The 23,534-nt window shown below is 42.5% G+C and overlaps 1 protein-coding gene across 2 annotated transcripts in view; it reads left to right on the top strand.

Annotated features, from left to right (window-relative positions):
- Positions 1 to 23,534, top strand: part of LOC135906130 (receptor-type tyrosine-protein phosphatase alpha-like) — a 396,239-nt gene that overhangs the window by 338,772 nt on the left and 33,933 nt on the right. Inside the window, exons 6-14 of one of the 2 annotated variants that reach the window (XM_070525329.1) lie at positions 3,048 to 3,283; positions 4,482 to 4,551; positions 10,779 to 10,900; positions 13,701 to 13,920; positions 17,210 to 17,318; positions 18,007 to 18,153; positions 19,680 to 19,960; positions 20,954 to 21,065; positions 21,903 to 22,006. In XM_070525329.1, coding sequence (XP_070381430.1) covers positions 3,048 to 3,283; positions 4,482 to 4,551; positions 10,779 to 10,900; positions 13,701 to 13,920; positions 17,210 to 17,318; positions 18,007 to 18,153; positions 19,680 to 19,960; positions 20,954 to 21,065; positions 21,903 to 22,006 — 1,401 coding nt within the window. The remainder of the gene's footprint in view (positions 1 to 3,047; positions 3,284 to 4,481; positions 4,552 to 10,778; positions 10,901 to 13,700; positions 13,921 to 17,209; positions 17,319 to 18,006; positions 18,154 to 19,679; positions 19,961 to 20,953; positions 21,066 to 21,902; positions 22,007 to 23,534) is intronic. The other variant, XM_070525330.1, reaches the window with a different exon arrangement.

A 23,534-nucleotide genomic window follows, 5' to 3' on the forward strand; every position in this document is an offset into this window, starting at 1 on the left:
ATGTCATAGCTTTTGGCAACACCTGGTAGAGGCTAAAAAGGATAATATTGCATTTGAAAGGTCATAAATGCTTAAACTTTTTTGCCTGAGAAGGCCTCAAATAGGTGAAAATTCCAGAAGGTATGAGGTGCCGTGGTGTTGTGCTTGAACTCAGATTCTAAGACTTAAAAAGAAAGAAAAATTTCAATTATAGTTTGGCTGAGTAATGTGCCACATATAGCTGTTTTAGTGCTCCCCTCTAATGCTACCTTGAACTCCATTTTTTTATTTCATAGTGTACAGAGCATGGCCATTTCAGTTTGAGTACTACATTAACAATACTTTTTTGCACTTAGTAAGGGAGAATATAAACAAATGGAAGAAGGAGACTTCGCCAAAATGTGCAAATAATTTGAAAACAGTGTTTATTTGTCCTTGCCAGTTCCGCAGCACAATTAGATGCATTTCATAGCAGCCCTATAAACATAAAGCTTGTACACATCCCTTGACAAAATTTGTGAGCAACTTAAGGCCTCTAAAGACCTCTTTTTCATAAGGCAATGGCTTTAAATTTTAACAACATTTAGCATTAAGCATACATGTTGCCGAATGAAAGACATGTCATTAGGTACTCTCCACTCTGTCAGGATTAGGGGCTCAATCCCATCGTTCGTAACCCGTTGTCAAGATTGGAGTCCGGTATGAAGTAGAAGGTAGCTAGCCCATGCCGTCGTCCAACTTATCCACGCTGAGGACGTTGATGAAGGGAAGGACTGCTTCTCATCGAGAACGAGGAATATGGGTGTATTTACAGTATTTACATGCAGTTCATCAGTCTAGCATGACTGCGAGAGAAAGTACGTCAGTCTAACACGACTGCTTGAGAGTGTCTCAGTCCAACATGAATGCTTAAGAAAGTGTGTCACGCACGCACGCACGCGCACGCACGCACGCGCACGCACGCACGCACACACACACACACACACACACACACACACACACACACACACACACACACACACACACGCACGCACGCACGCACGCACGCACGCACACACACACACACACACACACACAGGTGCCCCGTCCGGAGCCGACGTCAGAGGGGCTTCGTAGAACTCGGAGCCGACCAAGAAGGTTAAAGAAAAGCAGTTTTTCTTTAACCTCCTTGGAGTCGACCCGGGTAGCGCGCCCGGGTAGCACATTGTCTTGCGTCTTGGTCGGTGCGTGGGAAGGAGCCTATGAGGACGTTCCCGCAGCAACTCCCCCACCCGTAGCAGATCAGGTCCGCATTGGGGAGTTCGGTAACAATAGTTGGCCCGCCGAACTCATTCCGTCACAACGACGACGAGGCTAGAGCGTAACGGTGGCGGTTTCAGCACAAAGCCTGCTTCGTCAAACGCATCCTAGCTGAAGCGACGGAGAGTGGAGGACGTGCGTATTGTTCCCGACAGAAAGTCGACTTAGTCACGCCGTGGCTAGAGGTTGGCGGCGGCTTTCTAAGATGAGGTTGTCACCGCTGGCGTAAATGGCTGGCAAACTTGCACTGCAGCTGGCCATTTTTAACAACACATGGCTGTTATCTCCATTATGCCTATGCATCTTGCTTCTGTCTTATAGACTTCGTATTTAGCTTTTCTTATGCTAATGCTACGAATTTATATTTTAATTCTCATGTTTCGATGTTATGACCAAGAGTGTCGGTGAGTGACAGCAACTTGCATGTGCAGCCAGAAACCTATTGTGAAAATCAGCGGAAAAACTTCAGACCAAGGCACTTTTGTGCAAAATGTCCCCAATTATTTTGGTAGACTGAAAATGTGTTTCACTCCCGTCTCTGCAACTATTGTATTTACTCGAATCGAATGCACACTTTCCGATAAAATGGGTCCAAAAATTATGTGCGTGTTAGAATCGAGTATGACACTAAATCTGCGTTACCATATCAGCATCGGCATTTCAATATGGCCGCCTCATACATGCTTTGAGCCTAGCTGCCGTAGCTTCCTCAATGTCCTGTAGTATGTGTGCTTAGGCAATGCTTAGGTTGGTGCACCGCCCGTCTTCCCATTTTCTGCATTTGCTCTATCAGCATAGAAGTGGCGACTGCAAAGACATGCAGAGTTCAGTACAATGCCGCAATTAAAAGGAAAGTGATCACGTGTGCGGAGATGGATAGAAACGGGGCCGCATCATGGGCGTTCGGAGTTTTCGAAACTTGCGTACGGGACTGGCTCAAAAACAGGAGAGGGGTTCGACACCGGTGGCTGCTATGTACGGCATGGCCTAGCGACCCTTGAAAGCGATCTGTGGCGGAGACAAGAATGTACGCATCTTGGCGCACTGCACTGTGTTCTCGTCGCTTAGTTGGCGCCGAAGCGAGAGGCCGCACAAAGGTCAATTTTCTGGCTACTGCTATCACACTTCACTTCAGCGTTTAGAGAGTTTCTGCGGTCATTGAGTGAGACGTGTTCATGCTTGTGTGCACGTGACACCATGCTTGTTAATTTAACTAGTAGGCAAATGTTTAAAAGTTTATACAGCCGATAAAACTACTACCCTTACTTTTCGTATTGCTGTCTACTAATTTGCTATTGTAATTGATGCTTCGCCTGTTGCGCGATACTGTGATTTTTTTTATCGCAATTTTAGTAACTGGGAGTAAATGTTTGTTTTTGCCAAATGAGAAAAAGTTGTATTTCTGTATGAAAGAAAGGTGCGCAGTACTGCAAAGGACTTTTCTTTCTATAGGTCACGGCAAACCAATGCACGTTACAATCGAGGGTGCGTTATAACCGAGTAAATACAGTAAGTTGTTTAGATTGTACGGCATTTTATGAATATACAGTATTACCGCTATCCTGAGATTTTTATTTTAACTGAACAAGCTTCTGAATTTCGCTTCTTTTTTTTCTTTTTTTTCGGGCTCAATGAGCTCTGCCTCTGCCATGCTTGTTAGGATAGCACTTGGGTACTCTGCCTTTGCGAGTTCATTAATTGGCCACATACCAAACAGCCCATGATAATGCAATACTGCAACCAGAGATCCTCTGCTTTTGTTCATCTAGTTCCACCAAAGATCAGCCAAGTGCATCTGCTTGCGACAACTAATGAGACGCTGGTGTTTGCATGGCGGAGGCCTAGCCATGATAATGGTGCGAACATCAGCCAGTACCAGTTGGAGCTTTTTCGTCCAGGCCAAACGCACCGCAACCAGACAACACTCTCAGCTGAGCCCCAGAATAGGCTGAAGCACATGTATGTGTATGTGGGCCTCACACCAGGAGAACAGTACATCTTTCAGGTTAGTAGCAACTGCATGTTTTAAATAGCCATTAGGTCTGCTTTACCAACCGAGAACCTGACACCTTAAAGTTTGTGTACTCAGGGTAAAGCATGACAGATGAAAGGAAGTGTTTTGCTGTTGCTGAAAGTTGTTTATTCCCGTGCTCAATGGGCAAATATTTTTTCCACATGGAGGATCTGCATCTTCTGAGCCTAAAACGGTCACTTGATATTTCACGTAAGGTTGCCTAGTTTCCCTCAGTGACAAAAGCAATAACTAAAAGCGATTCGTAACACTCGATCAGCTGCTGATTGTCAAAAGAATATAAATCCAGATTAAGTTGTGCTTACCAATCTTAATACATTTAAATCTTGTTAAGACACACCAGCTCAGGAGCAAAAAATACTATACACAAAGCTTTGGTTCAACTCATCCACTAGTAATGTTGCTGAGGTTGTGAAGAAAGGCCATGAAATTTCGATATCAAATGTTTTAAGCTAAGCTATGTACTGAGCAGGCAAGCAAGTAGATTTTGATAGCATTCATAGAGATTGCATAGAAAAGGACTTACCCAATGAGCATCTGGCTTAGAAGAAAACTTTTTTCTTCTTTTTGCCTCAATTTCATCACCCTGCTGTTGCACTGAGTGCATTCATTTTGCCTGAATTAACTGTTGCTATTCACAGACTCGCTGCCACTGCACTTTTCATAGTATTGAAATCTGGCCGCAATCCTTTCAAATGAGGCCACCATCATATTAGACATGAAGGTGCTAGGCGATCTAGGCTACAAGGGAAGAATTAGTCTCTCAACATACAAATATATTGTGAGCACTGACTTATTGTGAACACAAAATGTTCTTGACATATTTCATAGCTTATGCAGCTCAATGTCAGCAGTGACAGTGAAAATATGTTGTGTGCTTCTGTGGCAGATCTGCCTGGACTATAGCTTTTGTTGACAAAAGCTTATCCACTAGCTGTAGCTGGCATTTGCTGAGCTTTTTTCATTAGTTATATATTTTTCTTATTTGCCCTAAAGTCATCATGCATCTTTGTCTATGCCTGAGAAAAATACCATGATCATTATTTCATTTTTTATCAGAATTTAGCCATGTTATAACAGCTGCTAGCAATTCTGTATTTTGACTATAATGTTCATTAATTCATATGCAGGTACAAAAGACCAGGTGCATTGCTATGTTTACTTGTTTCAGATGCGTGCTTGCAACATCATTGGCTGTGGAAATTGGTCTGAGCAATTGGATGTGAGCACAGCTGATGGAAGTAAGCTGATTTGAAGACCCTTCATGTCCATTTACATTTGTAACAAAAATGTTAAAGCTGCATTGGCCTAGCTTCTGCATGCTACCAAGAAGTATAACTCCATTTTTTAATACATTTTGCTCTGTTAAAGCGAATAGCTTTTTTTAGCTCTTCTGCCTGGTTTTGGGGTCACTGGCTGGCGTTCAGAAGTGGGAACAAAAGCGCCGATGCAAATGGCATGCTCACTAGTGTTGCGAGGTGTGTTCATTGCCAAAATCCACTTGACATAGCTCTTTGAGGGGTACATGCTGTCACCCTGTACTACTGAAATGTGCTCTGTTCTCTACAAAATTATGGAATGAAACAATAAATTATATTGTTACGCCCACAAAAGGCGTTACTTTGAAGCTGGGTAGAGTTAGATGCAATGGCCTTGATCAGCTAAGCGCCTGTCGATCTTCAGCTAGCCAGCCAACCGTCGTCTTCTTCGTTCACCACTCTTCGTCGCCCCAGCATACTGTTTGTTGAGGCGTGAATCTATTATGCACGTAAGAGCGTCGCATTTCCCTCCGCGCAGACGAAGCCCGCCGGGCAAGTCAAACAGGCTGTCGAGAAATAAAGGGCTTTAAACGGGCGACATGTGAAAGTTCAGTCTTTGCTGACCGCCAGCCATTTGATGTGAGACGTGCTTGCTATGTGGTAGGTTAATTCGCTAATACGCTCAGTAATAACATCGGGTCCATCATAGTGGGCCAGCAGTTTTTCACACAATCCACATTTCCTGGTTAGTTTCCAGAGCAACACTAAATCACCAGGGTCATATATCACATGTAGGCGTCGGCGGTTGCAGCGTGCCTTCAAGCGGTCTTGTGAAACAAGAGTGCGTAAAGAAACAAGTCGTCGGGCTTCTTCAGCAAAACAGACTTTCTCTGATATACAAAGAGTAACGTGGCTGAAGAACGGGAAGATAGTGTCTAGTGTATAACGAGGCACACGAGCGTAAAGAAGAAAGAAGGGACAGTAGCCCGTAACTTCATGCTTTGAAGTGTTAAATGTGTACGTAATGAAAGGTAGCATGCTGTCCCAGTTCTTATGACCTGACACAACATACATGGACAGCATGTTAGTAAGAGTTCTGTTCGTGCGTTCCGTAAGGCCATTTGTTTGGGGATGATACAGGGTGGAATGTCGAAACCTTGAAGCACATAGACGAAGCATCTCTTCGACCACGTCTGCAGTGAACTGCCGCCCACGATCGTTGATGATGACTCTGGGAGGTCCATGTCGGAGAATAACAAAACGCAGCAGAAAAATACACACTTCGGTTGCAGTAGCCAATGGTATTGCAGCTGTCTCACAGTAGCGTGTCAAGTGATCGATACGCACGATAATCCAGCGATTCCCGTCAGATGAATGCGGGAAAGGACTGAGGAGGTCGATGCCAACTTGCTCAAAGGGAGTGCTAGGGGTGGCACTGGATGGAGTTGACCAGGAGGAGCACTCGTCGGACGCTTGTAACGTTGACACTCGCTGCAGCTGGACACATACTGGGCGGTCGTCTGGCACATTTTAGGCCAGTAGAACCTTTCTTGAAGGTGGTAGAGAGTTCGCGCAGAACCCAAATGACCAGATGTTGGATCGTCATGCATAGTGCGCAAGACGGAGACACGGAGACTCTCCGGGACCACCAGAAGATATCGTGGGCCTGTAGCAGAATAGTTCTTTTTGTAAAGAACCCCATCACGAACGCAGAAACGAGTGGATGGTGCTGATTGCCTTGCAGTAATGAGCAGTGGTTCTAAAGTTCTGTCTTTTTGTTGCTCGACCTTGAAGGTATTTATATCAAGAAATCCCGGCTCCAGTGATGCGATATAGCAGTCGAAGTTGTCCACGTCGCACTCTGTCGTTGGAAGCGGCATGCGCGAGAGGCAGTTGGCGTCGGCGCGTGTCGGTGGCCGCTTTTATAATAAACGGTAAAGTTATATTCCTGTAACCAAAGTGTCCAACGCGCAAGCTGGCCCGACGGATCACGGAGATTAACCAGCCAGTAGAGAGAATGATGGTCTGTCACCACAGTGAAGGGGCACCCGTACAGGTACGACCAGAAGCGCTGTACTGCGAAAATAACTGCAAGACATTCTTGCTCTGTAACGGTGTAGTTACGCTCGGACTTACTTAAAGAGTGACGACATGTTCTCTGGTGTCGACGCGTTGAATAAGGACAGCGCCGATGCCAATACCACTAGCGTCCGTATGAACTTCTGTGGGAGCCGCATGGTCGAAGTGTCGGAGAATGGCATGTGACGTCAGACGAGACTTCAGCTCATGAAAACTAGCTTCACATTCAGGAGTTCATTCAAAGGGAACGCCCTTCTGGAGGAGGCATGTCAGCGGATACGCAATGTTGGCAAATCCACGAATAGACCGGCGGAAGTACGAGCAAAGCCCTAGGAAACTGCGTAGCTCTTTTGCATGGCGAGGTTGCTTGAAGGCTTCTACCATAGCAGTCTTCGCTGGATCAGGTCGTATACTGTCCTTATCCACTAGGTGTCCCAGAACAAGTGTTTGGCGCTCTCCAAAATGACACTTCTTCAAGTTGAGCACCAAACCCGCTTTGTCCAAGCAATCTAGCACAAGATCGAGACGTGCGTTGTGCTCACTGAACGTGCGCCCGAAAATCACTACATCGTCTAGATAGCACATGCATACTTCCCACTTCAAACCATGCAGGATGTTGTCCATGAAGCGCTCGAAAGTTGCAGGCGCATTACAGAGCCCGAACGGCATCACATTAAATTCAAAAAGTCCATCTGGTGTTACAAATGCAGTTTTCTCCTTGTTTGCCTTGCGCATAGGAATCTGCCAGTACCCCGACCTCAAGTCAACAGACGAAAAGTAAGACACTGATGAGAGGCAGTCGATAGCATCATCAATACGCGGAAGAGTATATACGTCCTTTTTAGTGATGGTGTTGAGGCGGCGGTAGTCAACACAAAATCGCCATGTACCATCTTTCTTTCTAACCAGAATCACTGGCGCTGCCCATGGACTACAGGATTCTTGGATTACATTCTTATTTAGCATTTCGTGGACTTGGTCATTGATCACCTTGCGTTCCGATGGTGGGACTCTGTACGGTTTCTGCCGCAACGGTTGGGCAGATCCCGTATCTATGCGATGGTGTATACGAGAAGGAGGAAACAATGGTGGCCCCTCTTGCTGAAAAAAGTCCAACAGCCGGGCATGTTTTAGCAGAATATTCGCCACTTCGTGACGCTGCTTAGTGCTGAGTGGCTTGTTTACCATAGTCAGAAATGAGGAGTGCGCCGCAGGGTAGGCATTAACGAAATGGTGCTCATCTGCAGAATCAAGGGCCTCTGTAAGATTGGCGGGTGATAGCACTTGATCTTCATGGTAGGCAGCAAGTTTCGGACCCTGTGGCAGTATTGTAGGTTCACTCGAACAGTTTACAGCCCATAAGTTAGTGTGTCCCTGAACAACTTACAGCGTGCAATACGGTATCAGTACATTCCTCTTGATGCAACTCAGATGAACGGGTTCCACGGTAGCGTCAAACGTTCCGTCGGTGGTAGGGAAACAGGCAACTGAAACGCACGTTGCGGATAATGGAGGCACAACTGTATCCCGGGATACACAAAGCACACTTTCACGATTCGGTGGGCCTTCCATAAACGCAGCAGAAAAGCTCGAACCTACACTGATTTCACCCATTTTGCAGTCGACGGTGACACCACACAGTTTTAAAAAATTAAGGCCCAGGATTACGTCATGCGTAGAATGAGGTAGAACAGTGAACTCCGCGTTGAATATTTGACCACACAAGGTAACGTATACATTACACACGCCCACAGGATACAACAACTCCCCACTCACTCCGCGAAACATCACTTTTCGTCCTAGGAGGCTTTTGAACGCAAGACTCATCACTGAAACGGTTGCTCCCGTGTCCACTAAGGCCATGGATGAAACCCCATCAATTAATACAGACACCTTATTCTTAAACATACAAATGGTTGGAGATATCTCTGTCGACATCGAAGATTGTCCAGCGACCTCACCTCCAACGGCCGCTCTGGCTAGTTTTCCAGAGGTGGCGACGGGTATCGACGCCGCGGAGAGTGCGATCGGCTTACACGAGGAGCGGTTGGTTGTGTCAACATGTGATCGGATGCTGGAAAACGGTTCCACAGTGGCTCCGAATGCTGGTGAGGCAAGCTTCCTAAATATGTGTGCGAGGGTGAATATGTTTCGCCCAGAGGAGCTCGGTACCGCCTTGACATCGTCGATCGGTTGAGCCTCGGTGGTTGGCGGCTTATGAGGAAATTGTATACATCTTCTGCAAGTCCTTTGAGGAGATGTCCGACACCGTCTTCCTCAGACATCTGCAAATTTACAATTTTGCACAGCTTGAGAATTTCCTCTATGTATATAGTGCATGTTTCTCCAGGAGCTTGAGCTCTTTGAGCTAGTGTTCTCTTGGCGCGTTTCTGTTTGGCGTAGGGGTCGCCGAAACACTTCCTAATTTCCTCAATGAAGCGCTCCCAAGTTGTTAGCGAGCCTTCGTGGTTTTCATACCACATCAGTGCTGTCTCACTCAGAAAGAGTATGACATATTCAAGCTGAGTGACAGAATCCCAACGGTTGTAGCGGCTCACCCTTGCATAGTGCGTCAGCCACACGTCGACGTCTTCGCCCACTTTTCCAGCGAACGAGCATGGTTCCATGTAGTGTTGCAAAGGTCCAACTGGCGCTGACCTTTGAGCAGGTGAAACTAGAGCTGGCATTTGTACATTGAGCTGGCACGTAAGAGCGTCACAATATTTAAATATCTTCACTTCAACAAATATATGTGGTCAAGTGCACCACTCTTTTAATAATAAGGGCAGGAGGGGAGGGTTTGCGCAGAACTATTGCGTCCTTTAATAAAGTGAGCAGCTTTTGAAGTGCTTTGCTATTTGCTTACATTGATTATCATTGTCGATCATTTCTGCACAAATTTTTGTGTCACATTTATGTTGTTTACTTGTGCATACAGCAGTGGTTGATGTCACAAGCAGCTGAGAGGGGATTATGGTTTGGGTAATGAAGGGTAGAGAGCAAAAGGGGAGGATGCTACTAAATGAAGTATAAGTGCTGTTTGAGGTTTAAATGTTCATGATCAGTCAACCACGCTAGGGAACATGGAATTGTATGGCTGGCATAGTCACTATGCTGCCACTCCACTGGGTGCACATGCTGGCATTTGTAAGCTGATTCCCAGGTGTAGAGCTGGTTATTTCTGCCACCTCTATGAAGCATTGCAGTGAAGCCAACTTCACAACTCCATGCCAAATGGGATCCACCAGTTCCTGTGCTAGGCTGCTCCTTTTGTGGCATGGCATAGGGCAGTTGGTGCAAACGGTGACTTATGTGGAGCTCCCTGGAAATACTTCAGGGGTAGGTTGGAGAGAAGAACTTCAGTTTGGCCTAGTTGGTATTTACTGCAAATTATATTGACCGCAAAAAAGACGGGGACAGAGGAAGAAAACACATAAACAGCATGGGCGGTAACCGCCCATGCTGTTTATGTGTTTTCTTCCTCTGTCCCCGTCTTTTTTGCGGTCGATATGATTTGCTGTAGGTTGGAGAGAACAGAGGACTTGGGGACCGAAGAGCACCTGTACCACTTGTGAGGCAATGGTTAGGTCACAGGTTTATTGTTTAGCAAATGTTCCACTCACTACAATTTCCCTGCATAGTGATGATGAGTATGTACAGATGTGGAAACTGAAGTGAACTCGCAGCACTCGCATAAAAATATGTACCATTGGAAACTTGTTTAAACTGCACCTATAAACACAAGGAGAGGTGCATGCTCTTTGGAGCCAGGAATGCCTAATGAACTGGCATCTCAGATACATAGTTTGGAGGTAAAATTTGCTTCAGCACTATGCTGCCATCCTTTGGTCACACTACAGATGTCATGTAGAGATCTGCTCTCTGCCTGTAGACGAGCTATCAAGGCTTCCGCATGTGACACACTCTACACCGCTAGTCACACGCTCTAGCATTCCCTGTACAATAGATGCCCATGTACACTCGAGAATTACGATGCCCTTACCTGACCTGAAGTCAATCACTAGGGCCGATAACAAGGCTGACTACATCACAGTTGCTTCGTCATCCATGTTGCTACTTGGAGAGAACACAAATACCAAAATTTTACACGATATGCATTGATCTTCCAGTGGCTGGTGCACCGCAGAATGTGACAATGCGTTGTTTTGCAAACACGGAAATGAACATGACATATGGCATCATCACATGGCACCCACCTGAGGATGCCCGGGGTACAATTGTTGGTTACAAGGTAAGCCGAGCTGCCTTTTGTTTTCCAAATTGTATTTTTTTTCTGCATCTCTTCTTCCCTGATTGTAAAATGCTCAACACAGATTGAGAGTGCATTTTGTGCCAAGAATTTTGTGATTGGCTGGAACATACACGTTGGTCATTCATACTAGTCAGTCAGGATCTGGCCCATACTGTAGGCAGTTTAGCGAAGCGATCTCATGTGAGTAACCTTTTTCAGTTTTACTCACGTTATGTAGTGATTGCCAGTAGGAACCTCACAAGAATATAAATGCAGCACAAATGTGCAGAGTTAGGTCTGCTACATACCTTTGCTCCCTTATCAAAACCTTTGCTCTCTCTTGAGAAATTTTTTTTGCAATAGGTTATTATGATCAGTTTGTACTTCAAAGACACAGAAGCGTTGCCAGAGTGGAAAAACGTTAGTATTTATTAACAAGTGAGTTTTAAACAGATTTTAAGATCTTATACAGTCATCTTATTCATATTTCTCTCAAGTTTGGTTTTTCAGTGACCTCTGATATAGAGCCTACAGCACCTGGAAACAAGGCTAATGCAGGTACAAAAGCAACATTAACTGCCCTACCAAAGCTTTCCACCAATAGGGCTATTGGTTCTATAGGTTTATCGGTTCTATAATCATATTGGTTCTATAGACGTATTATTTATTTATTTATTTATTTATTTATTTATTTATTTATTTATTTATTTACAAAGACCTTACAGGCCCCCGTAGGAGCATGATGTAAGGGGGGCATAAATGGAAACAGTACTGTAAGAGCTAGTAAACATATTATGTAGCAAGTGGCACTTATCATACATTTCTAATATGAAGCATTCAAACACAAGGGATACAGCATGCTTTCAAGATGCATTAAAGGCGATAAAATGCATTGGCAGTGGCGACCATACATGCTAGCGAAATAGGAACATATACACAAGGATAAAGCTTAGAGTATTTTATTTGCACATTGGTGGACAGCACTTACCTCAAACATGCAGTACAACAAATGCATAAAGATCACATAGACAGAGATAAAAATGGTGCTAATTTTATAATTGTGCTGGAGTGTGGCAAAACTCGGTTGGGAAACTACTGATGCAGGCCCGAAACAGCTTCAGATGCATCCACAGAGACAAAAAAAAAACATACATCTGCTATGAACTGCTTAAACTATCAGGCGCACATTTTGAAGTGAAACGTTGTTTATCTCGGGGCACCCTGTCTACCTTTATAAATGATGTCACATAGGCATATCGCCTAGCACACAGTACATTGATACTTCAGGCAAACTTGCGTAGTTATAGTTGAGGAAGTGAGCATGTCCGAGGTGGATTACATGGTAGTCAGCATGCATTTCGTGGGCCCTGTTATCACAGTTATTAGGCCTAAGTTGGCGAACAAGTTCAGTGTGGCCAGTACTTCATGTTGTATGTATTCACCGTATGGGTCCTGTAACGGTGCTTCTGAGTGATTATGGACTGCACACAAGTGCAAATCAATGGCACAAATCCCAGCAAACATATGAGCAAAGACTCAGGGGTAAAAAAAACTTCAAAGGACTGAGCAGTGAGGTGTCCACTGCAAGCACTTAATTGTTGTTCATGGGCTACCTGTCTTGGCAGTACGCAAACTGGTGTAGTTTCGCAGTCCCATCCACTCAGTCTCACTCAGGCAACGATTAGGCTGTTGAGCATCACGGAATTGTGTTATTATGCAATTGGCGCGATTGCGTGTACACGGGCCACAGAATCCGCCGGCACGACGAAGTGGAGGGGGCAACCAGTGATTTAAGTTCACGCTATAATAAACTGCTACAGTCTCAGTGCGTGTGTTCTGTGACCAACACCGGTCTCTCATACGCTTTTCCATCTTTTACAATGAAGTGATTAGGGAAATTGTGCTACTATGTTCATTGCCAGCTGCATCTCTTATTTTTTCAGTCTTTATCAGTCCAACAGGAAACAAAGAAACAACAAATAGTCAGTTATAGTATAGCGTATGCTATATGCTATAGTATAGCGTACACTAAGCAACGCAGGTTTGCTACAGTTTTAGTTGCCCTGCGAGATCTTCTGATCTCAGGGGCCACATGCCGTCGTCACGGCTATCTCCCGATTTCACCAATAAGTGGAACTAACATCTTGAATGTTTCTTTTGGTAGGCTTCAACCCATTCGAAACGAAGAACCATCTCGAAAACTCCACAAGGTTATCCATAATGCTCTGTCATCGAAGCAACCTGAGACTAAGCAACAGCGGTTTATGCAGTCATTTGCTACAAAGAAAGTGAATTTTACAAAAACAACGCCAAATTAAATTCGAGGCGGGCAGCCTGGATCGCCACCATGTTTTACGTAAACTACACAAACCACACAAAGACACTAATGCTAAATCTGAGAAATAGCCTGCGTACGCTATTTGTTATGGGTCGTTTAGCGTTCTCTGCATGCGTAGTGACAACCCGCTATATTGTAGTGTACACAATGGCATAGGTATGCTAAACTAAAGCTGTCTAATATTTCCTGCTTATCAAAATACATTGGTATCAATATGAACCTATTCGTCAAAATCCATCACCTATTGCGTCCTCTTGGTGCCAATACAAGCTCCATTGGGGCCAATAAATGGTAGATAGAGGTCCCCTATTGGACCCAATAGGTACATTATTCCAATAGACGGACAATAAATGTCACCTATTGCTACCAGTAGAATCCAGATAGAAGCCATACAGTTTCAATATGTCTAGGATTGCTCTATTGGAAGACTGCAGTATTTTTCATCCTGTTCCTTTCTTCTAGGTTCTCTTGGAAGGGCATGCATTTTTCCGACGTGAAACGGGTGTCTTTGACACAGAGCGGCTGAAGGAGCCACATGAAGTGAACTCGACCACTCTCAAGTACACCATCACCATCAAACCCAACACTAACTACACTGTGCGAATCTGCACTGTCAACAAAGCTGGCTGCGGAAACCTGAGTGGTGTTACTGCTCGGTCTACTTGCACTTCACCTCCAATAGGTGTGCATGTTCAGCTGTTATGACTGCTTCCTAGGCTCGAAATAACATAGGTGTTGTAGGATTACGTAGGTCAATACCTCTCTTTGAATTTAGCCGCCCAGGTTTTTTCCACATATCATAGTAGCCATTAAGCATAACCAAAGTTAGACTCCCATGTTTATCATCATCATCATCACCACCAGCCTATTTTTATGTACACTGCAGGACAAAGGTCTCTGCCAGCAATCTCCAATTACCGTTGAATTGCGCTAGCCGATTACAACTTGCGCCTGCAAAGTTCCTCATTTTATCGCCCCACCTAATTTTTTGCTGTCCTCAACTGTGCTTTCAATCCCTTGGTACCCAATCCATAACTCTAATGGTCCATCGGTTATCTGCCTTATGCATTACATGCCTTACCCAGCTCCATTTATGTCTCTTAATGTCAACTAGAATATTGACTATCTTTGTTTGCTCTCTGATTCACACCACTATCTTCCTGTCTCTTAATGTTACGCCCAGCTTATTTTATACCATTGCTCTTTGTGTGGTCATTAACTTGTTCTCAAGTTTCCTTGTTCATGCTTCATCGCCATGTGTTAGCACTGGTAGAATACAATAATTGAAAACTTTGCTTTTTGAAAACAGTGGTAAGCTCCCATTCAAGATTTGGTGATGCCTGCTGTATGCACTCCAGTGCATTTTTATTCTTCTGTAATATTCCTTCTCATTATCATGGTCCCCTGTGAGTAATTGACCTATGTAAACATACTCCTGCACGGACTCGATCCTAGAGGTTGACTGGCCATCATGAATTCTTACTTCCTTGCCAGGCTATTGAACATGCCTTTGTCTTCTGCATATTCATTTTCAAGCCTACTTTTACACTTTCTAGGTTAAGGTCCTTGGCCATTTGTTGCAGTTCATCGCCAGTGTCACTGAATAGGACAAGGTCATTTGCAAACTGAAGGTTGTTGAGATATTCACCATTGATCCTCACTCCTAATAGCCTTCCTGTGTTTACATGCGTGTGCAGTGGTGACACACTGATTGCACTGATTAATCACCAAAGCTGATAAACCAGTAAAGTCACTGGCCAGTAAAGTCTTTAGCCCAACTGGCTGGTGCTACAAAACACAATTGGTCTTTAGTGGTTTGAACTGGTTCTAGTTGGTTTCATTAATGTTTTGACACAGAAATCAGTTGGACCTAACAAGGTATTTTTTTCCTGGAATCACAGGATCATTTTTGGCTTACCAGAAATTTCATATTATGCAAAAATACATAAGGCTCTCATAAAGTGCCATAGCTGTCACTTCAACACTGCTGTAAATTCATCTGGAACTGCAAAAGATTTAGTTCATTGCTGTGTACTGGTGTCATTAGTGGAAAAACTGTAGCCAGAGAACAGAGGGCTTTTTAAAACGTCAACATCATTTTCAAGAAAAAAAATTCATAGCATAATTAAACAACGAATGAATACATCATGTTGAGAGTTCGTGTGATTGTCTACAAATCGAATTCCATTTGCCAAAAGTTGTATGTTTCTGTTATTGATTTTTCTATTATCATAGAAATTGCATGAAGGCAACATTAAATAATGCAGTTATGGCGAACTTTGTATAGGTTCCTCATTTTCAAAATATAATTGCTGCCTTTTTCTTTAAAATATTAAAATGTCAGGGTTTCAAAAGGAACAAGGAGTGTCCTGAAATTAATATACTATATTTCACAGAAAAGTTCCTGCTTCACTGAAGCATAGTGGTATAAGCAGTGTTCTAAGTGTTACCTGAGGAATATTATCAAAAGAAATAAAAAAATAAACAGGCTTGGCAGAATTGCTGAACTTAAATCGCAGCCCCTGAAGCCATGAAAGTTCATGTATGCAAACTTCTCCATTAACAAATATCATTGGTCCTTTCCTTTCAGACAGAGTGAATTAATGCAGAAAGCATCATCATGAATCCTGTATTCATGACTTGCTTCCATAGGTCTGTCAGTGTGAATAGACTCCATGCGCTTACACATAAAATATATTTTTTGTTGTGCGCATGTTCTTTCTAAAGTAAAGCTTTCTTTGCCTCTTCCTTCAACTTTTCCACTGCTACTGCTGCTATCGGTGTCTTGCACGCTGCGTCAGAGCGTGTATATTCAGGACAGAAGGGTGGCAGAGAGGAGAGGCGACATGAGAAACTCTTTTTAACTTTTCCGTTGCATTAACACAATGCCCTCTGGAGCTTCCTGGGTGTCGCCACGATATCATCTTGATTGCTACAATTGTCTGTGACCCCCCTGCAAAAGCATTGCAACAGCTGCAGCACTTACCTTTGTACTAGCATGCAACAGTCAAGATGGGAGGTAAATAGAATCATGGAGAGGAAGCAGGGAGAAGCAGCAGCTAATGACTACAACCAATGCAGTCACGAAACGAGTGATTAACAACCTTGCCATTCTTTGCTCGCATACACGGGGGGAGGGTGAGAGAGTGTACAGGCGACGTAAGGAGGCAAGGAAACATTACTACTAGGCATGACAGCAATTGGGAACAAACTGAATAAATTTAAGTTCGAGGTAGGGCACGGTATGTTTCTACTATTTCTGAAAAATAAACATCACGTAAATTTGTCTAGCGGAAACTGACTCGGGGAGTGCAGACGCAGTCATATTAAGCACTGTGGCGTCTAGGCGACACTATGACACCGGCTGCATATCAATGTCGGTGCTTCTGTGCCCACTTTAGTAGATTTGCCTCTATGGCATTGCTCGAGGTCACAGTTTTGATCGCGACCATGGCAGCCACATTTCGATCAGAGCAGCATACAAGAATGCTCGTGTACTTAGATTTAGGGGCACAGTGAACAACCCAGGTCAAAATTAATCTGCAGTCTGCCACTACAGTGCACCTGATAATTCTATTGCGGTGTTGGCCACGTACAGCCCCATAATTCAATTAAACTTTAACACTTATGCAATGTGCTGTATGAGATAATGACAGTGCTAACCTTATCAGAGGTTACGAGCAATGGCGCACAAGGACGTTTTAAGCAAACACATCTCGCTGTGTATTCCGTGTACTACGCAGACAAACAGCAGTTGTGCATGCAAGGTAAGATTTAAAATCAATCAACCAATCTCTTATTGTACTAAATGCTAAAGAAATTATACATTCACCGTCAGCTCCACCGCTAACTGTCGTCAATCAAAGAAAACAGCACGGAAAGGTTTGCTTACGTTTATTCTCACAGTGCATGGGATCTGCATAATTTTTTGACAATTTGATGTATATTACATTACAATTCATCTGCCACAGGGCCAGCACAACTGCCCAAGTTCAACCTTCAGAGAATGGAGCGTGAAAAGCGGCACAGGCAGCTCAAGCTTCACCTGAAACGAGTGTCGGAGAGGAATGGAAACATCCTGTAGGTATCATGTGTGTAGAAAAAGTTATCTTATGCCATGCTGCATTTTCTTTTAGCATTGTTGTGGTGAGTACAAACCCGTATGTACACTGTTGTGCAGACCATGCAAGTGTTCCGCTCCAGGAAAAATTAAGGCACTGGAGGCTTTGTACAGCTCGCAAAAACCAGTGTGTGCTGTATTACACAATCTGTATGTCCATGCATGCACGAAGCAGGCTATTCTAAACCATGCAGCCACCACCAGGTGCCGCCCGCATGCACTGGAACCTCAAGGAGCTGAACTGTGTGCTCTGTGCAGTAGTCGACGGGTCTGTACAGTGTCTGCAAAATTTGTGTAGGTGACCTTTTCTTAACTTTACAATTTTGATAGACTGGCACACCAAAGCCACAAGCTGTCTTTTAGGGTGGACTCAAGCAGCAGTAACAAGCTGTCTTAGCATGCAATATATACCGATGAGAAAACCAACACAAACATGGCAAGATATAACACACCACAGGATTAACCTATGTACTACATGTAGCTCACTGCATGGGTCAACATACTTTAGGCGTGAGTGCAGTACGTTGCAATTGACTTCACCTAAGCACAAAATATAGATTTTATAGCAAAAAATGCTTTTTGCTTTCATAGCACATTTACCTTGCATTAGTTCAGGTCATTCATTAACCGTGCATTGTGTCCTTTTAGGTGCTACAGAGTGATTGTGGTGAAGCTTGCCCGTGGAGAGACTCTGGAATCTCTGCCCAAGGACCAAAAGCAGTTGAACATCACATCCTATCATGAGGTCCATCGAATAAGCAGCAATGGAGCTTACATTGCAGAGGCCATCAGCAGGTGTGAAGGAAACAAACTTCTTTCTTGGTGTGGGCAGTACAGTAGTCGTATATAGGGCAATATGGCTGTTTTAACATTTACATGATTCTTTTCTTTTGAATCACAGGAGATTGATCTATGTCTGTGCTTCTTGTGATGTAGCGGAATATACCAGTTTGTGTTCAGTTTGAATATTTCTTCATAATGTGGAACATATGTTAATCTATGAAGGGGAAAGAAATGTTGAGAAAGGTCAAGCAATACTGAAAGTTTCTGTTCACATTGCAGTTCGAAATTTTGATAGATTTGAATATTTTAGTATAGCACTGTTTCTAATGGGTCTGTTGCAAAAACTTTTTTTTGCTGCCAGACCTGCATCAGTCACATTTGTTTAGCAAAAGCATTACTCTTAACCAAAATTTGTTGCTTGTATATGCAGGGTGTCTCAACTATCATGCACCTAGATTTAAAGATATGCAAAGGTCATGTAGCTCGACAGAACGAAAGTATTGTTGTTTGCCATCGCTTGGAGATATACTCAGATTATTATTGCATTCCACCTATTTACATAATTAGTATGAATTAATCAACTTCTCAAATATTATGATTAGATAAAATGTGTCAATGAGAAAATTGTAGAGCAGCATGAAAAACTCCCAATAGAGCTCTCTGTTGCTCTACGTGCTACGTAAGTGTTTTTCTGAGTGTGAAAGAAGCCTGCGAATGCACGCAAAGTGCCTCAAGCGGCCAGCCGCGCAGCAATTTTACATGTATTTGTGGGTTTCTTTCGTATTCAGAAAAACACTTGGCAACAGAACGCTGTATGAAAGGTTTTTTATGTTGCTCTACTATTTTTTCATTAACACTTTTCATGTAACTATAATATTTGAGAAGTTGATCAATTAATTAAGACTAATTATGTAAATAGCCGGAATGCAAAAAAGTTATCCGAGCACATCTCCAAGCGACGACAAACAACACTACCTTGGTTTTGTCGAGCTACATGGCATTTGCATATCTTTAAATCCAGGTGTGTGATAGTGTGGACACCCTGTAGCACTTCAGAAATACAGTTCTATAGTATTCATTCAAGCACCATAGAAAAGCCCAGTTTAACTGACTGTCATCTGATGCAACAGGGTGAACTATGGAAGGTAATGTCCAGAACTGTTACTATTGTTTTGTCCCAAAGGCATATGTTATCCTGATATTTATTGTTAGCCTCATTAATTACTTATTGCAATACTAAAAGATAAATGGAATAACCCTTGAGTAAGTATTTGGATATCTTACTCTTCCATTAGTGAATCACTGACTTTATTATCGAGTGTATCATTCTCAGGCTTCTGCACCATTTATGAAAAGAATGAAGCACCAATATTTATTGCTCTTCCATTTATTGTACCGGCACTGGAACAGTATCCTTGAATCCTTGAATCAGACTTGCCACCTAACCATGTTGTAGTCACCACCTGTAGCAATACAGTGAAGTGCTTGTGCGATCAAGCCGTTCTGTAACATTTCTTCATTACCTATTGGTCTCACAGTGAGGACTTTGTGGAAGAGGTGATCCTCGGTGATGAAAGGAATCACGTGTGCTCTGCTGATTCTATACGGAGCGTGACAGAGGACTCGCGCATGAACAGAAGAGCTGCAGATGCACTCAACATCACTGAGCCGTCCACACCTGCTGTTGACGTTGAATATGTGCGCGATGGTGCGCTTGCAGCGAATACAAACTACACTGGCTTTGTTCAAGTACATGTTCGGGGTTCGAATGGAACATTGCTCTCTCAGCAGAGTCCTTATTTTGCTCCAGTGGAAACAGGTAGGTCTATGTGACAATTTACATCAGAATGTAATAGGTAGAAGTCACCCCAGACAGGCATAGTTGTTGTTTTTCAACTACAAAGTTTTCTTCCATATTCTCTTTTTGATATCAAGGAGGGAAACTTACCTTTAACTTTTAATACCGAGACACTTAGAAAGGAAACTGCCTTGGCTTTTTGTAAGAAAATTTTGTGATGTAAAAAAAATTGCCCTGATTTTATGTAATCCAGCCTCCCTAACAACTATAGTGTTACGGCAAAGTGATAAGACTGTCAATTAGCGGCCAGAGGCTAAATTGTCAGACATCTCAGAGCAATGAAAGCATTCAGCTGGATCAATTTTGCAGGAATTCTCAAGAGGCAGCTAATATTGAAGAGAAGAAATTTGCATTCGTAAAGCAGCCAATGACAGCTAATTAGAACAATCCTGTACCACCTGAGATAACCAGAACCGATACTGTATCACCTATGAATTGTGTGTAAATAAAAATACAGTGCAAGAAATGATGATGCAGGTATAATTACAACTAAATTCATTTACAGTACAGCATGCACATAAATTTACTTCATCAAACATGCATGCACAAGTAATGTTATAGTGCTCCAATTAGTCATCCCCTCCCCCAACCAAATTAAAGGGTACAATTAGAAATACCAAGGGAAGGGTGGTGGTAAAAATGATAATTAATGCACATGTACTTCACAGAGTATATGCTCATGATGTACTGCAAATGAAAACAGTTGTGAGCATGTGCCTGCATTCATTGTCATCGTTTTTATTGTGTATACTAGCTATTCACAAATGAATAAGAGCCAACTCACCAGATGAAAGCAATATCAGTCAATTAAATCAAATCAATGTTTGCTCAATATGTCTTTTTACTATTAAAAGTTATTCAGTGCCCTTGTTAATCTTGGCCACAAATAAGGAAATGTTCACCTAGCCTCAAGCATTATATGTAATGTAGAATATGCGTTTTTTCTCTACACAGGCACTGATCGCAACACTATTACTGCCGAAAGCCCTGCTGCAATTGTGTTTGGAGTGATATGTGGCCTTGTCCTTGTGGCTTTGATGATGGTCATCATTGTGTGCATCATGAAGTAAGATACCACTGCTACTAGGCGTTATGAATTTGATCAATTATTTGAGTCACTGAATCAAAAATGAGCTTTACTTAAAACTATTCAGGAAATGAATAAAGAATACTGGGACCAATATTCTTTGCAGCTAGAACCTGGTTCAATACAGAAAATACATATAAGTCAACTGCGCACATATCTGCTCAACAAGTAATAATTAACATTGTTTAAATGGTCAATCAATAATTGACTGGGAAAGAATGATGACATTTCAGTTGACATGTAGAAGCATTTACATGCAAGGTTAAAGTTTCTGGTAACTCTTATTTCCACAGGCACAGCCTTCCAAGTTATTACCCCAAGGAACCTGAATAATTATTCACTGTACATATTGCTGCTGGGCCCTGTACACCTGCTGTAACCTTCGAGGAATTGTCTCAGCTATGGGCTCCCTTAATTTAAATATTGTTCTGTTGTCAAAAGCTTAAACTTTCACACCAGCAAAAGAGAATTTCTCGTACTTGACACCTCAATACTTGCTGAAGCACTGTTTGCTTACAAGTCACAGCGCTTTGTACTGTTTAGCTACATAGCATTTTACTGCGTGTAATTTCAGCTGTGTGCCTTGAATTGTACATCTCTTTTTGAATTGTGCAACCACTCATTCTTTTGGACCCCTTCCTTCAACTAATGTTGCTGCAAGACCTAAGTTTTACCTATAGTGTTCCTTGAACAAGCTCTACAAAATGTCTTTGATACTTTGACGATGGAGGTGTTTAATTTTTTTGTAGGAGCTCACATTACCGTAGCCTTTGTCGAGGGCCACAATCGCACTCATTTTTCTGTTATTCCCCTTAGGAAGAAAAATGGCCAGCTGTATGAGGACCAAGGTGAGCGGCTGGGTCTGACCGCTTTTCTTCGGAGAACCATTCAGAAGAATGGCCATGTTCCCCGGGCGAAAAGTGAACACATGCTCTTTGCTAAGCATGATCTGGCTTTCTCTGTAGTGGCTTTGGCTGTGGCTGTTGTCCTTGCATGCACTGGATACCTGCATGTTGTGCAGTCTACTCACAGAGAGCAGAAAACAAGCCTCCATTTCAATATTGTGTTCTTCTGCAGTGTAGGAGAATGAAGGCCGTTCGGCCCCAGATAAATTGTGCATTAAAATTATGATAAAGTGTAACAATACAAGTGTGCACTAAAGGTTCTGGAAAAATATATATATATATATATATATATATATATATATATATATATATATATATATATATATATATATATATATATATATATATATATATATATATATAGACACACACATGTACTAGGAACCTACATCTTCTTCATCAAACATCTTCCTTAGTTGCTAAGCTGCTAAAGGTTTAGCAAGCTGTGCTCTACTATGCAGTCTACTTATGTAATCAGTCTGGTTAAAAGGCAAAGCTGAAAAAAGCAAGGGCTAGAAACCATATTCTAGTGTTACAAGCATGGTTGCCAACCTCAACTAATTTTGACTGCAACCAACATTAGCATTTACATTTTTGCAGTTTTACAAAATTAGCAACCAACAAGCATTAGCATTTCAGTACTATCATTTGTTTAAGGGTGTCACCTGCATATCAGGATCATCTATTCTTCTTTGTATTTTTCTTTTTTGCATTGCTTATCTAAGTACATTTTTGTATCTTAATGTTTGCTTCAATGCGAGGCTTTTTTTATTCTTTTGGCATGTTGCTCCTAATAAGTATAGCTTTGTCTTCAATACTTATTATAACAATCCTCTACCTGTGCATTTTCATGCTTGATGAACTATCATACTTCTGCACATTACACTGAAATCATATGTTAAATTATATATTCTGGATTGGATTATTGTATCCCAAGGTCTCATTATCTTTACAAGATAGTATTGACTCCTAGTGACTGCATAGCACTGTTGCAAAGACTGACTTATAAAGTGCTTGTTAGTATGCACGTTGCTTTACTTATACACTGAGGTTTTATCATTGGCCTTTGTGCAATTTTGTTTATGAAAACTTGTTACAATGTTATAGTTTGCTTGATACTTCTGTCGTTTCTAATAATTGTTACATTACCTTTTATCTGTGTAACAAAGTGATTCTTTCTACATGCATACCTTTTCACACAACGGACAAAGTGCCTGCATTATTGGGACATACACAGACAGGCTTCATTAGTCTGTAGAGGTCTTGACCAGTAATGACAGCTATAAAGCGTTTTAAAAATTTTTGGCACATAAACAGAACGAGTTATAGACATGTTAACACAAAAGTACCTCTATGATGCTTTCCTTCCTGCTTCCTTTTCTATTTCTCTTGGACAAATTATTGTAGTGCCCACCAGCAAGCCCTTCTATCTGCACTTCTCTTATGATTCATCACTCAGCCAGTTTCTGCGTACTTGTTCTTATAGTACATGATTTTAGTCCTCACGCTTTCTCCAGCTACTAAAAGCATTTTCACAGATGAG

This window comes from Dermacentor albipictus, chromosome 9 (genome assembly GCF_038994185.2).
Source record: "Dermacentor albipictus isolate Rhodes 1998 colony chromosome 9, USDA_Dalb.pri_finalv2, whole genome shotgun sequence".
NCBI classification, from domain to species: Eukaryota; Metazoa; Arthropoda; class Arachnida; order Ixodida; family Ixodidae; genus Dermacentor; species Dermacentor albipictus.